We start from the raw sequence: 11704 nt of genomic DNA, 5'->3' as shown, positions 1-11704 counted from the left end.
GAATGCAATGAACTCCCTTTGTGGGGGAAAAGGGGGCAGGGCAATCGGCAGCTGCAGGCAGGGCCCCACAGGGCTGGGAGACGGACAAACAAATTGTCCTGTGCCCGGCTGCAGCAAAATGGTGAATTCCTTGGCACCTTGGGAAAATGCCACATTCTGTGACCTGGGAATTGAGGAGTCCAATGACCCTGGATCCAGATAAAGGGGGCCTTTCGCATCCTTCCGAGCTACTGTTTCAGGCTTTCCGCAGACTCAGGCAGGCAATGTTGCATTGAGGTTACAGGCAGGCTGCGTTTTCATGGCCATCTCGGCGGCCATCGGGGATAGACGCATCATTTAAAAGGTGGGATTTGGGGGCACGATCCTGCAGCAAGGCAGAGTTTATAGATCCACCAATTTTTAAACCCAAAGAGGACCATTGTGATCATTTCATTTGACCTGCCTGAGCCAGGCCAGAGAATTTCACACATTGATCCTCAGTAATTTCTGTCTGAACTAGAGGAAGTCTCATAGGAAGAGCCACCTGAGCTGGATTTAAGGACCCCAAGTGATGGAGAAGCCACCCCGTCCCTGGGTCAGTCGTTCTGATGGTGAACTCCCCTCCCTGTTCAACATTTGCACCTTTTGTCCAGTGTGGATCTGGCTAGCTGCCACGTCCAGCCATCGGATCTCAGTCTGTCTCTGCCTGTGAGATCAAAAAACCCTCCCCCTTCCCCCTGGGGTGTGTGCAATCACCTCCTCTCACCCCTTCCTCTGTCTGAGGCCTGGCCCATGGCATCTCAGGCCGGAAACCAAGCTGCGAAATGAAACCCACAGCCTGGATGATCCTGTCTCTCACTTCCCCTTCTCCACTCAGCTGTCCACATCGGGGAGGGGGGCCACACAGCTCAAAGCGAGGGCTCTGGAGATGGCCCCCCAGGGCTGGGAGGCCAGGAACACAGCGCTGCTCGCCCTGCTGGGCTGGCTCGGGGGTAAGTGCCCTTTTCTCCTGGCATTTGGCTTCACAGAGATTTATAAAGCCCCATAAAGTATCTGCTTCTCTAGCACCTTTTACACCTCAGCCTTTTGCAGACTAGCTGTAGCATTTCCCTGGGAGTCAGGACTCTTGAATTCTCTCCCCTGCTCTAAGAGGGAAGTGGTATTCAGTGGTTAGAGCGGGGGGGTGTTACTGGAAGTATGGATTCCTGGGTTTCATCCCTGGCTGTGGGAGGGGAGTGGGGTAGAGCGGGGGAGGGAGCTGGGAGGCAGGACTTCTGGGTTCTATCCCCAGCTCTGAGCGGGGAGTGGGGTCTAGTGGATTAGAGCAGGATGTTGGGCAGCTCTCCTTTCCACCAGCACCTGGGCAAAGCATTGGGCTGCCGTCATCCTTACAGATCCTGTTGTCCACCGATGCCCTGTATCTATGGCAGACGCTGCATCCTTACAAATCCCGTGTGGCCAACTCCAGAAGTTGAATCAGCCCCCCCAAAAAAATTCATGAGATCAACTTCAAAGTCTAGGCTGCAATTTTCTAGCCCCATAGCCCAAGCCCCATGTGCCCAGTTCAGCTCACTTGAACCAACCACGGTAGACACACTCTAGAGTGTAGACATACCATAAGAGTCATCTTACTCTTCCAATGGTCTTTGGATCAGGGTCTTAAAGTCCCCTGGAGATGTTAATTCCCCCTTGTCAATATCCAAATGTTGTAAGTTTCCCATTTGTGTCTTTTCACTAATATTCATGGTGGGTGAAATGTTTCAACCAAGTCGTTATCGGATGAAAATTGCAGATTCTGCGACCTTGAAACATTTCACAAATTCGTGTCAATTTCACCAAATCGTTTCAGTCTGAAAAAAGCTAAAAATATAAAAATTAAATTTAAAAAAAAGTTTCCTTTCCACATTTTTTAAATGAAATGTTTCAACTTTTCAATGTGAAACAATTGTTTTGTTTTGCAATTTCTTTTCATTTTATTTTTAAAACCTTTTTTATATGAACAAAATGCTAAAAATCAAAACAAAACTTTTCCTTTACCAGAAATTATTTTTTCTGATATTTTTATTTGCCAAATTTTTCAAAACATTTCATTTTTTGATTTGACCCAAACAATTTTTTATATTATTTTATTTTTTTGATTTTTTGGAATTGCCGGCAAACCAAAAAGTTCATCATTCACCCAGCACTCACGGTGAGATTTCTTTCAGGTGCAGTGATTGCATCCTTTGTGTTAGCCAGTGTTTTAGAACAATTAATTTGTGATTAAAAAGAATTTGTGATTGTCACTAACTGGGCTCCCTTCGATATTACTGGTGTGATGTCAAATAAAGATGAGGTTCCTTATGTTCGAAAAGGCAGACCAAGAAAATTAGAGCAGGTTAAAATTTACAAAACAATTTTAAAATTCAAAAATAAAATTGGAAAAAATATTGATGAAATATTTGCTAATTCCCTCCACCCCAATTTTTAACCATTCTTGTATGAAATGTTTCTAATTCCAAAATTTTGAATTGCAAACTAGAAGTGGGGGGGGGGGATGCTGCAAAAAAAATTAACATATTTCTCCTTTTCCTAAGCAGCTCCAAAGTTAATATTGATTGCTTTAAAAAACTCTCCGCGTTCCAAAAATGTCCACAAATGTACAAGTTCCTAAAAGCAGACCTTGATCTCTTGGTTTTCAAGCTTCTGTCCTGTTAAGTGCTTATGCATCCTGGGGACCACTGGCCCAGCATAGTTAATATCTATGTTTTAAAATGCTATCTCTTCCATTCATCTTCTTTTGTTGCTTGGTGCAGGTGCTGTGGTCACAGGCCAGGAATTTTGCAACTCCCCAGGTGAGTATGAAGGAGAAGGGCAGGAAATCAAAAGGGTTCAAACCCCCAATCCATGGACAATGGGACAGAAAACACCTGTGCATGATTCTTGCAGAATATCCTGTTTGTCATTCAGAACATAAACCTGGTCCCAGTGTGAGAGGATAAACACTTAACAAAACCGAGCTGGGCTATGGGAAACACTGACCCAATGTATTTTGGAGACAAAAATTAACACAAATCAGCCCAGGAAAGCGGAAATCTGATGCACAAATGAGGCAGGCGTTGCATCGAACTGTAACTGGCTTTGCAGATTTCAGTCTTCTGTGTTTTCCTGTATTTACGTTAGTTCCCCAAATCAACGGGGCCTTCTTCCGCCAACGTATTTATCAGACGATTAATCACCGCAGACCGTTGCGTAACAGGCGCAAAGGTTTTAGAACATTTGTTTCTTCATTTCCTTCTGTGTTTGTTTTCCCATCAAAACATTCAGGCCAGCTCCGGAATGGACTGAAAAATGGGAGGAGAGTTGTGAAAATGGTAACGATTTTGCCCCCTGATTTTTGATTCTAGCTTTCAAGTTCTGATGACAGTTTTGGAGCAACATTTCCAAGAGTCAAACACACTAACCCACACCTTTGATGGCAAATGCTCTGGCCTCTGTGAGTCTCCTCCCAGGAGCACGTGTCTGTCAGAGGACACACCTGCCCTGCAGCACCTCCTCTGGCCATTCATAGCACTGCCGGCGCATCCTGCCTCAGTTTCCCCTCACTGCGATTTTCTGTCTCTCACAGGGACTCATGTGGCTCAGCCCTCTGGTTGGGTGGCTCTCAGGCTCCCCAGCCCTTTCTGAGTTACCGTTAAGTCTCTCTGGCGCAGGCGGGGCTGACTGAACAGTACTGGCGAACCCTGGGCCGTGTGGCCCCTGGCACAGTGCCCATGTCTCTGTCGTTGCAGGTGATGTCCCCCCACCAGTGCTTCTCCTGAACGTCTCCTCAGCTAGGCAGGGGGACCTGGCTGTGGCTCACTGTTTCGTTCTTTCCTCACTTCCTGCATCCACCATCATTTTCTGCAAGGATGGTGGGGAGCTGGCGTCTCAGTCGGTCGCCCGAGGCCAGTCCTTTGCCATGCTAGCCTTCAACCTCTCTGTGCAGAGCACGGGGCGCTATTCCTGTGGGTTCCAGCTCACGGACCACCTGGGCCAGGTGAGGACTTCAGGTCTCAGCGTCCCGTGGGACCTCAGCGTCACAGGTGAGGTGCTGCAGGCGCTCTGGGCTGGGAAAGGCTACAGCCAGCTGGGGGCAGGCACTTAAAAGCCCCTCTTTGCTTCCACCCAACTTGAGTTTGTCTGTATCTGTTCCAGAGGATCCGGCAGGGAGGGGGGACCCCCAGGGTAGATACTGCTCTGTGTTTTCCTGCTGCTGTCTCATGGAGGGAGGGGTGAAATTTCATGTGCCCCGCCCAGTCTGGGGGACGACCATGACATCTCTGGGGGCCCAGGTGGGGTTGTCACATCGTGATCTCTCCTGTGTTTATTTATTGCCTGGACAGGCCCCCCCAGCAGCAGCAACAGGAGCAGCAACGCTGACAACGCAGACCCAATCCCACCGTGCAGAAGTAAGTGATGGAACCGGCTGGCGCCCTGATCACCGGAGCCTTTCCGTCCAGACCAATGGGCTTTGGGTCAGGCCCGAATGCCGGGTGCCTCCCATGTTCAGAGCTGGGAGGGAGCATCCCGTCGTAGGCCTGTCCCCTGAGCAGCTCCCCTCCAACCTGCCCCACAGCAGGGAGCGTGGGGGAACAGACCAGTGCACACAGGACTGGCCGGGGCTGCGGGAAACTCCACCATCTGTCTCCCCACAGCCTCTCTCCCGCAGCTCACAGCTGGCAGCGTCTCCCAAGGCAGGCGTGAGGGGCAGGGCACACGGGGTGTGATGCCTTTTAGGGGGCAGCATCTGCCCAGCCCAGTCCCGCTCTCCCCTCCCAGCCAGGACCATCTTGGAGGAGAGATGATCTGCCAATCCCCGCCCTCCCAGGTGGCAGAGTGAGGGGGGTTCTGGCTATACAACTGTGAATTCTGGCTGACGCTGTGAAGTTGTTCCTCTGAAAACTGCTGTGTCGTCTGCCGGCTCCGTGCCTGTGTGGCTCCAGCACTGTGGAAAGTTCTGTACTTCATTCACACTAGACTAGGGAGCACGCAGGCCGTTAAGCTTCATGACCGGTCAATAGGTGTGCTACGAAGGTTGTTTCTCCAGCTTCCCTGCAGGGGGCCGGGTGGAGGGAGTGAAAATCACCCACAGGAGAGCAAAGGAACAAGGTGTTTTGGGTAGGACGAATAAACCACAGAGACTCACTGGGACAGGGACAGGCAGTGCTGGGCAGGAGAGGAGGGGCACGGCCCAGCCAAGTGCACCGCAGATGGTCTGGGCTAGAGAAGGCTCTGTGTTTCAGAGCACGAACCGGGCATGGCAGCAGAAGGACCCTGGGCAGCTCCAGACAGCGCCAACCCTGGCCCAGAGAACGATCCTGTCGCAGATCCAAGGATCAGTGCGATGCCTCCAGCTTTGGAACAGTCTCCTGCAGGAAACCCTTCGAGGTGCCAAGCTCCCAAGGGGTCTCGTCCATCTTCAGGGTCAGCCACGCGGCCTCGCCGCCCCCTGCGACTGAGCCTCTGTGGGCTTCACCCCATGAGTTCTACCCAGCAGTCCAGCTAAGTGGGACCCCTGGGAGCTCGTATCCTCTGCAGGGATTCATGCACCTGACTGAGCATTTTCAGCGACTCTCACGCAGTCGGGTTTCTTAGTCAACTAGCACACGGGCTGGGAAAACCTTAGGTTACATACGGAGAGGAAGGCTAAAGCATAGACCATTCTGGTCAGGCCCGAGCACCAGCCAACCCGCAGGAAACCCCATTTTCGGGCTCTTGCTCTCTTTCAGTCTGCTGCCCTTAGTCAGTTGCCAGGGGACAGCCCCCAGCTTCACTGCGACAGCCAGCCCTTATCCCCTGCCTCACATGCCTCCCCGTCGTGTTGAGCTGGGATCTTTGCTCAGCTTCCCTGCTGAGAGGCAGGGAAATCCATCTGTTCATTGGTTGCTAGGGTCAATGTCCCAGTGAGTGGGTTTTCTACTGACAGGGTGTTGGCCTCGGCCAGTCCTTTTTAATAACCCGGACAGGCTCAGACAGCTGAGCAACATGCACACCCCCAGGTCTCTTAGCCTGCCCTGAGAGCAAATTTAGTCCCTTTTGCCCCACTTGGAAGCATGCAGAATGGAGGGGAAACTGAGGCACGCATAGGGTTCATAATAATATTACAGAAAATTCCCACTTTTTCATGGCTCCCGAGCAGTGAGGAAACTGAGGCAGGGACCTGTGTGTAGGCTGTTTGATTTGTGTGGAGATCTGTTTATTTCTCGTGTAACAGTAATGCAGTGGTTCTCAACCTATTTGTGGGTGCATATGCAGCTCTCGATGTGTTATGTGGGCTGCATCCACACAATATATATACTACCTGTATGGCCCTAAGGATGTCACATGGACCGCAGCTATGTGCTGATTGGGTGCAAGACCTGCTCCAATCATGTGTCAGATGTCTGTGCCGCATCTCCCACGTGGACTGGTGATGAGGGAACCCACAGGGCTCACACCTGTGGGCGTGTTTAAGCTACGAGGGAGACTGAGGGGTCAGCCCTGGTTCCCCCACAGCATTGTCCAACACGGGGCACTCGACTGGAGCTGAGACAAGCAGCAACATAGTTTGCCAAGATATCCAGCCCCCCACCTGGCTGTGTCTCAGGCAGGGAACAGGGAGGCAGAAATCCATCTGGATATTCTGGAGACACATTCAGTGTTGGCTTCTCCCAGATAAGGGATCCTCATCTTTGGCCAACCTTTGCTCTCCCCCGACAGAAACACACCCCGTGCGAGTCCTTGTGGGTCTCTGCACTAGAGGGTCTTTGGACTAGCCCAATCCCTGGCCCATATGCTAGGTGGTCCCATTCTGTCCATCTCATGCCACGTGGTCACAGCCATAGTATGCGCTGTTTTAGTAATAACCTGGACGTGACACAGAGTGATCTCTCTTTCATTGCCTGTCAGCCCCGAACTATTCATTCCAGCAGAGTTCAAAAAGCAAAACAAAAGACTGGGGGTTTTTTTCCCTGTGCAAAAATTTTTGAATGAAAATTTTTCATTTGAAATGTTTCCTTCCCAATGTTTCGATTGTCAAGGGAGAAATTCTGAAAAGGAAACAAATTGAAATTCCCGTTTTGCCCCTGATTTGTAGCAGGAAGGTCATTTTGAGCCACATAGAAATTTTCTTTTTTTCCATAGTAAAAATTTTGGACATTTCCTTCTCACTTTTTTCCTTTTTCCGCTGTTGCTCTTCAAAACTTCCCCGACTTTGGGGAAATTACCGAGTGGAAAAAGGGAAACACACAAAAAAGGGAAAAGGCGAGCAAAAGCCGTCAGCATCATTCATGGTAGTGCAACTGGGACAAAAAAAAAATGGAAAAAGAGGGGGAGGAATCAAAATTCCAATATTTTTTCATTCTTCAAAAACCAAAATGATAATTTCAGGTAGAAACCACACAAAACCAGCTCTGCGCTTCATTGTGGTCTGTTTTTCCCAGGACTGGAATTCGGACAGGTGTGCACATTCGCAGCTTTTTCTTTGCTGGTGCTGGTTCCATCAACTTATCTTCTGATGAAGTTGGGTAAGGAATAGTGGCATGGATCTGTATTTTTGAGCCTGTGGGTGAGCATGTCGGTCAGTGAAAGACAAAAAATGCCTGTTTGGAGAATCTGGAAGCGCCGAAGGAATTTAGGAGCACCCATACTGGTGACTCTCAAAGGAACACATTCTCCAAAATCTCATCGGTGCTTTGCAAAATCCCACCCCTACTCAGCCGCAAGCTCCAAAAGGTACCATCTATGATACTTAGGTTTGGAAGAACTAGGTTTTTATCTGTAAATGTCAATTTCACCATAGAGAAACAAGGTGGGGGAGGGAATATATTTTATTGGACCAACTTCTGTTGGTGAGAGAGGCACGTTTTCGAACTTACACAGAACTTTTCTGTTGGGTGGCTCGAAAGCTGGTCTCTCTCTCACCAACCAAAGTTGGTCCAATAAAAGATATTCCCTCCCCCACCTTGTCTCTCTAATATCCTGGGACCCACATGGCTACAACTACACTGCAGACAACAATTACACCATACTCACACAAACCAGTGACTATATCTGTTGATAATAATTGAGATTTACAGGTAGGCAAAGTAAGAAAAGTGACGCTTGGGAACTCATGAGAGTTCGATTTAAGGATATTTGCTTTGAATATTTTGACATGTGATGTTGACACTTGGTGTGTGAACGGTTATAAAGCTTTAACTTTTTGAATCTCAATGTCTATTGTCACAAAATAATTATTATTTGACTTGAAATATTGTGTTTGACACACCCACACACCAATGATTTCCCACAACTATGGATATTTAAACAGACAGAAAAATTAAAAATGCTTAAAAATAAACCTCAGTATTATCTGTCAAAATTATTTTTAAAAAAAATCCAATTCTGCCAAGCCTACATGATACTTAGGTTGTAACAACTGGTCTAATTTCAGTTGCTGGAGGCTTGTGACATCCAGGAGACCAGGCTAAACGAGCCAGTGATCCTGTCTGGCTTTGGAATCCATGGCTTCTCTGGGCCCCATCACTGCAGTATCTGAGCAATTCACTGTGTTTAAGACACTTACCCTCACAACTCTTTGCGGGGCAGTTGTTCCCATTGCACAGAGGGGAAATTAAAGCCTTCAGGATTCATCTACACCGATTAAAAAAAAACTTGCAGCACCAAGTCTCAGAGCCTGGGTCAGCTGACAGGCTTACAGGGCTGAAATTAGCAACCTGGATGCGCCGAGATGCTTTCTAGGCTCTCAGAGCCTGAGCATCTGCATCGCTATTTTCAGCTCCGTGAGCTGGAGCCAGCTGCAGCATAGACATACCCAAAGAGGCTGAGTGACTGGCCCAAGGTCACACAGGAAGCCTGTAGCAGAGGAAGGACTGTGAGCTTGGAGCTCTCAAGTCTCAGGCTAATGCCCTAACCATTGAGCTACCCAGATGGTTGCTTAAAAGCTGCACTAAATCCTGCTCACCGCTCTGCCGTCTGAGCGAGACACCCAGTGAGGCCATGCAGGGGGCTACAGTGAGCAGTGTTTGGCCCATCGTGGATAGACGGGCGCGACATTGAGTGTGAGATGCTACCCAGGGGATTTGGGAACTGGGTGTCTGAATCCCTTAGACAGGTTTGAAAATCCCACCCTAACCCAGGTCAGAGCATGGCGGAGCCCATCCCTTGGCCTGGCAGGGAGCCGGGGACAGCTTTCCAATAACATTTTTCTTCTTTTCTGTTTCAGTTGCATCTAAACAGAGATGTCAAAGGTAGGAAGGATTAATTCTTTAACCCGGGTCACTGTGATTCTGGACACATCCCCACTGTGTGAGGCAGGGAGCTGGCCGGGGAAGGATGGAATTTCTTCTGTGAATGGCAGTAGATCCCCTGAGTGTCCACTGGGTTTCCCCTGCATTTATTTTGGTGGCAGTGTCAGAAACAGCTGCCCCCATGGGGGAGGGATCCTTTTGCGTCACTCATTGCCCCAAAACAAGGTGCTGCATGAACACAGAGAGATGCCCAGCTGCACTGATGCATTTCGCTCTTGCTTTTCTGCAGATTAAGCAGCAGCTGCTGCTCCCTGGCCACAGAAAAGCAGTGAATGGGAAGATCTTATTGGAGAAGCTCCCATGGAGAGAGAGAATTTAATGAGCCCTCAGAAGCAGTATCCCAGAGCCTGCAGAGCTGCTGAGAAGGGGGCATCACTTCGCTGAGTCCTCTTAGCCCATTGGCTTGGTGCTGTTTGTAGGAAATTGAGCCCTGCATCTGAGGCCAAGGGTTTTCATTTCCAGGCTGAAGGATGCCATGCGCCACAAAGTCAGGAGGAGGATGCGGAGGCAAGACAGAATTTTTACTACTGCCCCCTTTTTAAACAGGCCAGATACAATCTGTTCATTGTGGCAACATCCCCTACGGAGCAGGGAGAGCCAGATCCCACACTGAGCTGTGTCCAAGTCACCCTGCTCCCATGTGAAACCCCGCTCATCTCAGCAGACTTCTGCACAGCACAGGGGGCTGCCTGCATGGAGCTCATAACACGGGCAGATGCTGAGAACTGATTTCTCTCTGATCTTTGGTATTCACAGGCCGAGTGTCTCTTTGAAAGAACGGCAGTGACGGGGTTAAGTTCAGCCCAATGGCAAATCCCTGTTCTGGGCTCTCTCTGGGCTGTGACCCAATTCAATGTCAGGTGCTGATCTCTGGCCAGATTCAGGGTAATTCCAGAGTAACTCAACGGAAGTAAATGGAGCTACTCCAGATTCACCCAAATGTAGCCGAGATCAGAATTGAGGCTGTCGTGTGTAGAAACACAGCCATCAATCCCTCTGCCAAACCATTCTGCAACCTTTGTTTTATGGGTTGCCAATGTGTAGTTTAAAGACAAGGAATAAAACCAGACAAAACTTTTTAAGGTTCGAGCCTGCAGAGCAGCGACAGGCAACTTAGTGGAGGACTGTGAATGACGCAACAAGTGATCACATTAAAGACTTTATAAAAAATAAAATAGTTGAAGCAAACAGGCATTACAATATTAGCACACACTGCATTGACACTCCCATTCTACGAGGCAATGGTGCATCCAGGGTGCTCAGTTCTCGGATGGGAGAAATGGGTTTATTGTCCTTTCTCTAACAGTACCGTGATGGTAGATGGGAACCTCTCTAAAATCAGCATGCTACCCTTTTTATAATCACTTACAATTATACCCCTTAATTCATTAGCATTAAATCCGTATTTTTTACCATGAATATCTTCTACTTTCCCATTGGGCATTTAGCATTAAGCCGCATGATAATTAACATCTGTGTAAATGCCATGCCAGTAACTCTCAATATAGATAGCATTTTTCAAACTGTTAACATTTTATCTAAAACACTTGAAAAAACTGTTGGAACCACAAATCTTTACAACTTAACATGGGGCTACGTTCTAATATATATCTAACTTGTCTCGGAGCTCTCTCAGTTTACTTCATTCATATTTTCCCATACCTCCATCGACTATTGTCAAGCCTATTTTTTAGGAAATTGATTTTTGGACCTATTTACATTTCAACACATACTGTATAATGTAAGCACGCGTTATCTCTATAAGCTATGATTCCTGGTCACTCACTGCGGGCTGGTAGTGAGTCTAGTTATTTGCCTTTGCCAATTCCACCGGGCTGGAGGTGTGATAAACATTCAAAGACAGCCCCTTGAACTTCCATGTTCATTCCCCACTGGAGGAGTGGGGAGGCATCCGATCAGGTTAGAAATAAAAGCCGTCTTACTGTGTGAAAACTGAGCTGTTTTGGGGGGTTTTTTTAATCTGCCTCACAGAATGTTTGCAACAGTAAAAAGAAAGATTGACTTAATTGCAGTGATGCTGACAATGCATGGGACATAAAGGAAACCGAGTCATGGAGCAGAAATGAGTGTTAGCAAATTGGCACGTTTCTGGCCATAAATACACTTTAAATATAAGCGATTGCCCTGGCCAGCTCCTTTATTATAGTTTATACCATATCATTTATAATTTATGAGAAAGCAGGGCCTCGTTGTGCTAGGTGCTGTACATGCATGCACTCAATGTATAGTCCTCGCCCCAAAGACCCATAGTCTTAGCAAATGACCCAGATGGAAAAGAGACCGGCGTAGCAAGGGTGACTGAATGTGGAAGAGCAGATGCACTAACTGCCGAGTCTTTGCCCCCTGTCAGTATTTCCAGCAATGAAGTCTGAACATCTTAGCTGTTACTCACC

General features: G+C 48.3%; 1 protein-coding gene across 1 annotated transcript; it reads left to right on the top strand.

Annotated features, from left to right (window-relative positions):
- Positions 1–854: 854 nt before the first annotated feature.
- LOC137146117 (uncharacterized) lies at positions 855–11243 on the top strand. Its single transcript, XM_067537270.1, has 7 exons — positions 855–971; positions 2775–2813; positions 3750–4043; positions 4344–4409; positions 7422–7505; positions 9206–9230; positions 9520–11243. Exons 1-7 carry the CDS (start codon positions 908–910, stop codon positions 9560–9562), a joined length of 615 nt encoding a protein of 204 aa, XP_067393371.1. The 5' UTR covers positions 855–907; the 3' UTR covers positions 9563–11243.
- Positions 11244–11704: the final 461 nt, after the last annotated feature.

This window comes from Emydura macquarii, unplaced genomic scaffold (assembly GCF_026122565.2).
Source record: "Emydura macquarii macquarii isolate MOO-44397 ecotype Brisbane River unplaced genomic scaffold, CSIRO-AGI_Emac_v2 contig_3694, whole genome shotgun sequence".
NCBI lineage: Eukaryota > Metazoa > Chordata > Testudines > Chelidae > Emydura > Emydura macquarii.
The sequence above is the reverse complement of the archived record's forward strand: the minus strand, read 5'-3'. Positions and strand labels throughout refer to the sequence as shown.

Bases quoted from the DNA above. Each gene is read 5' to 3' on its own strand.
- LOC137146117 (XM_067537270.1), top strand. From the start codon at position 908: ATGGCCCCCCAGGGCTGGGAGGCCAGGAACACAGCGCTGCTCGCCCTG. The intron at 4,410-7,421 runs GTAAGTGATGGA...TGTTTTTCCCAG, and splicing joins CCCAATCCCACCGTGCAGAA to GACTGGAATTCGGACAGGTG. The intron at 9,231-9,519 runs GTAGGAAGGATT...GCTTTTCTGCAG, and splicing joins TCTAAACAGAGATGTCAAAG to ATTAAGCAGCAGCTGCTGCT.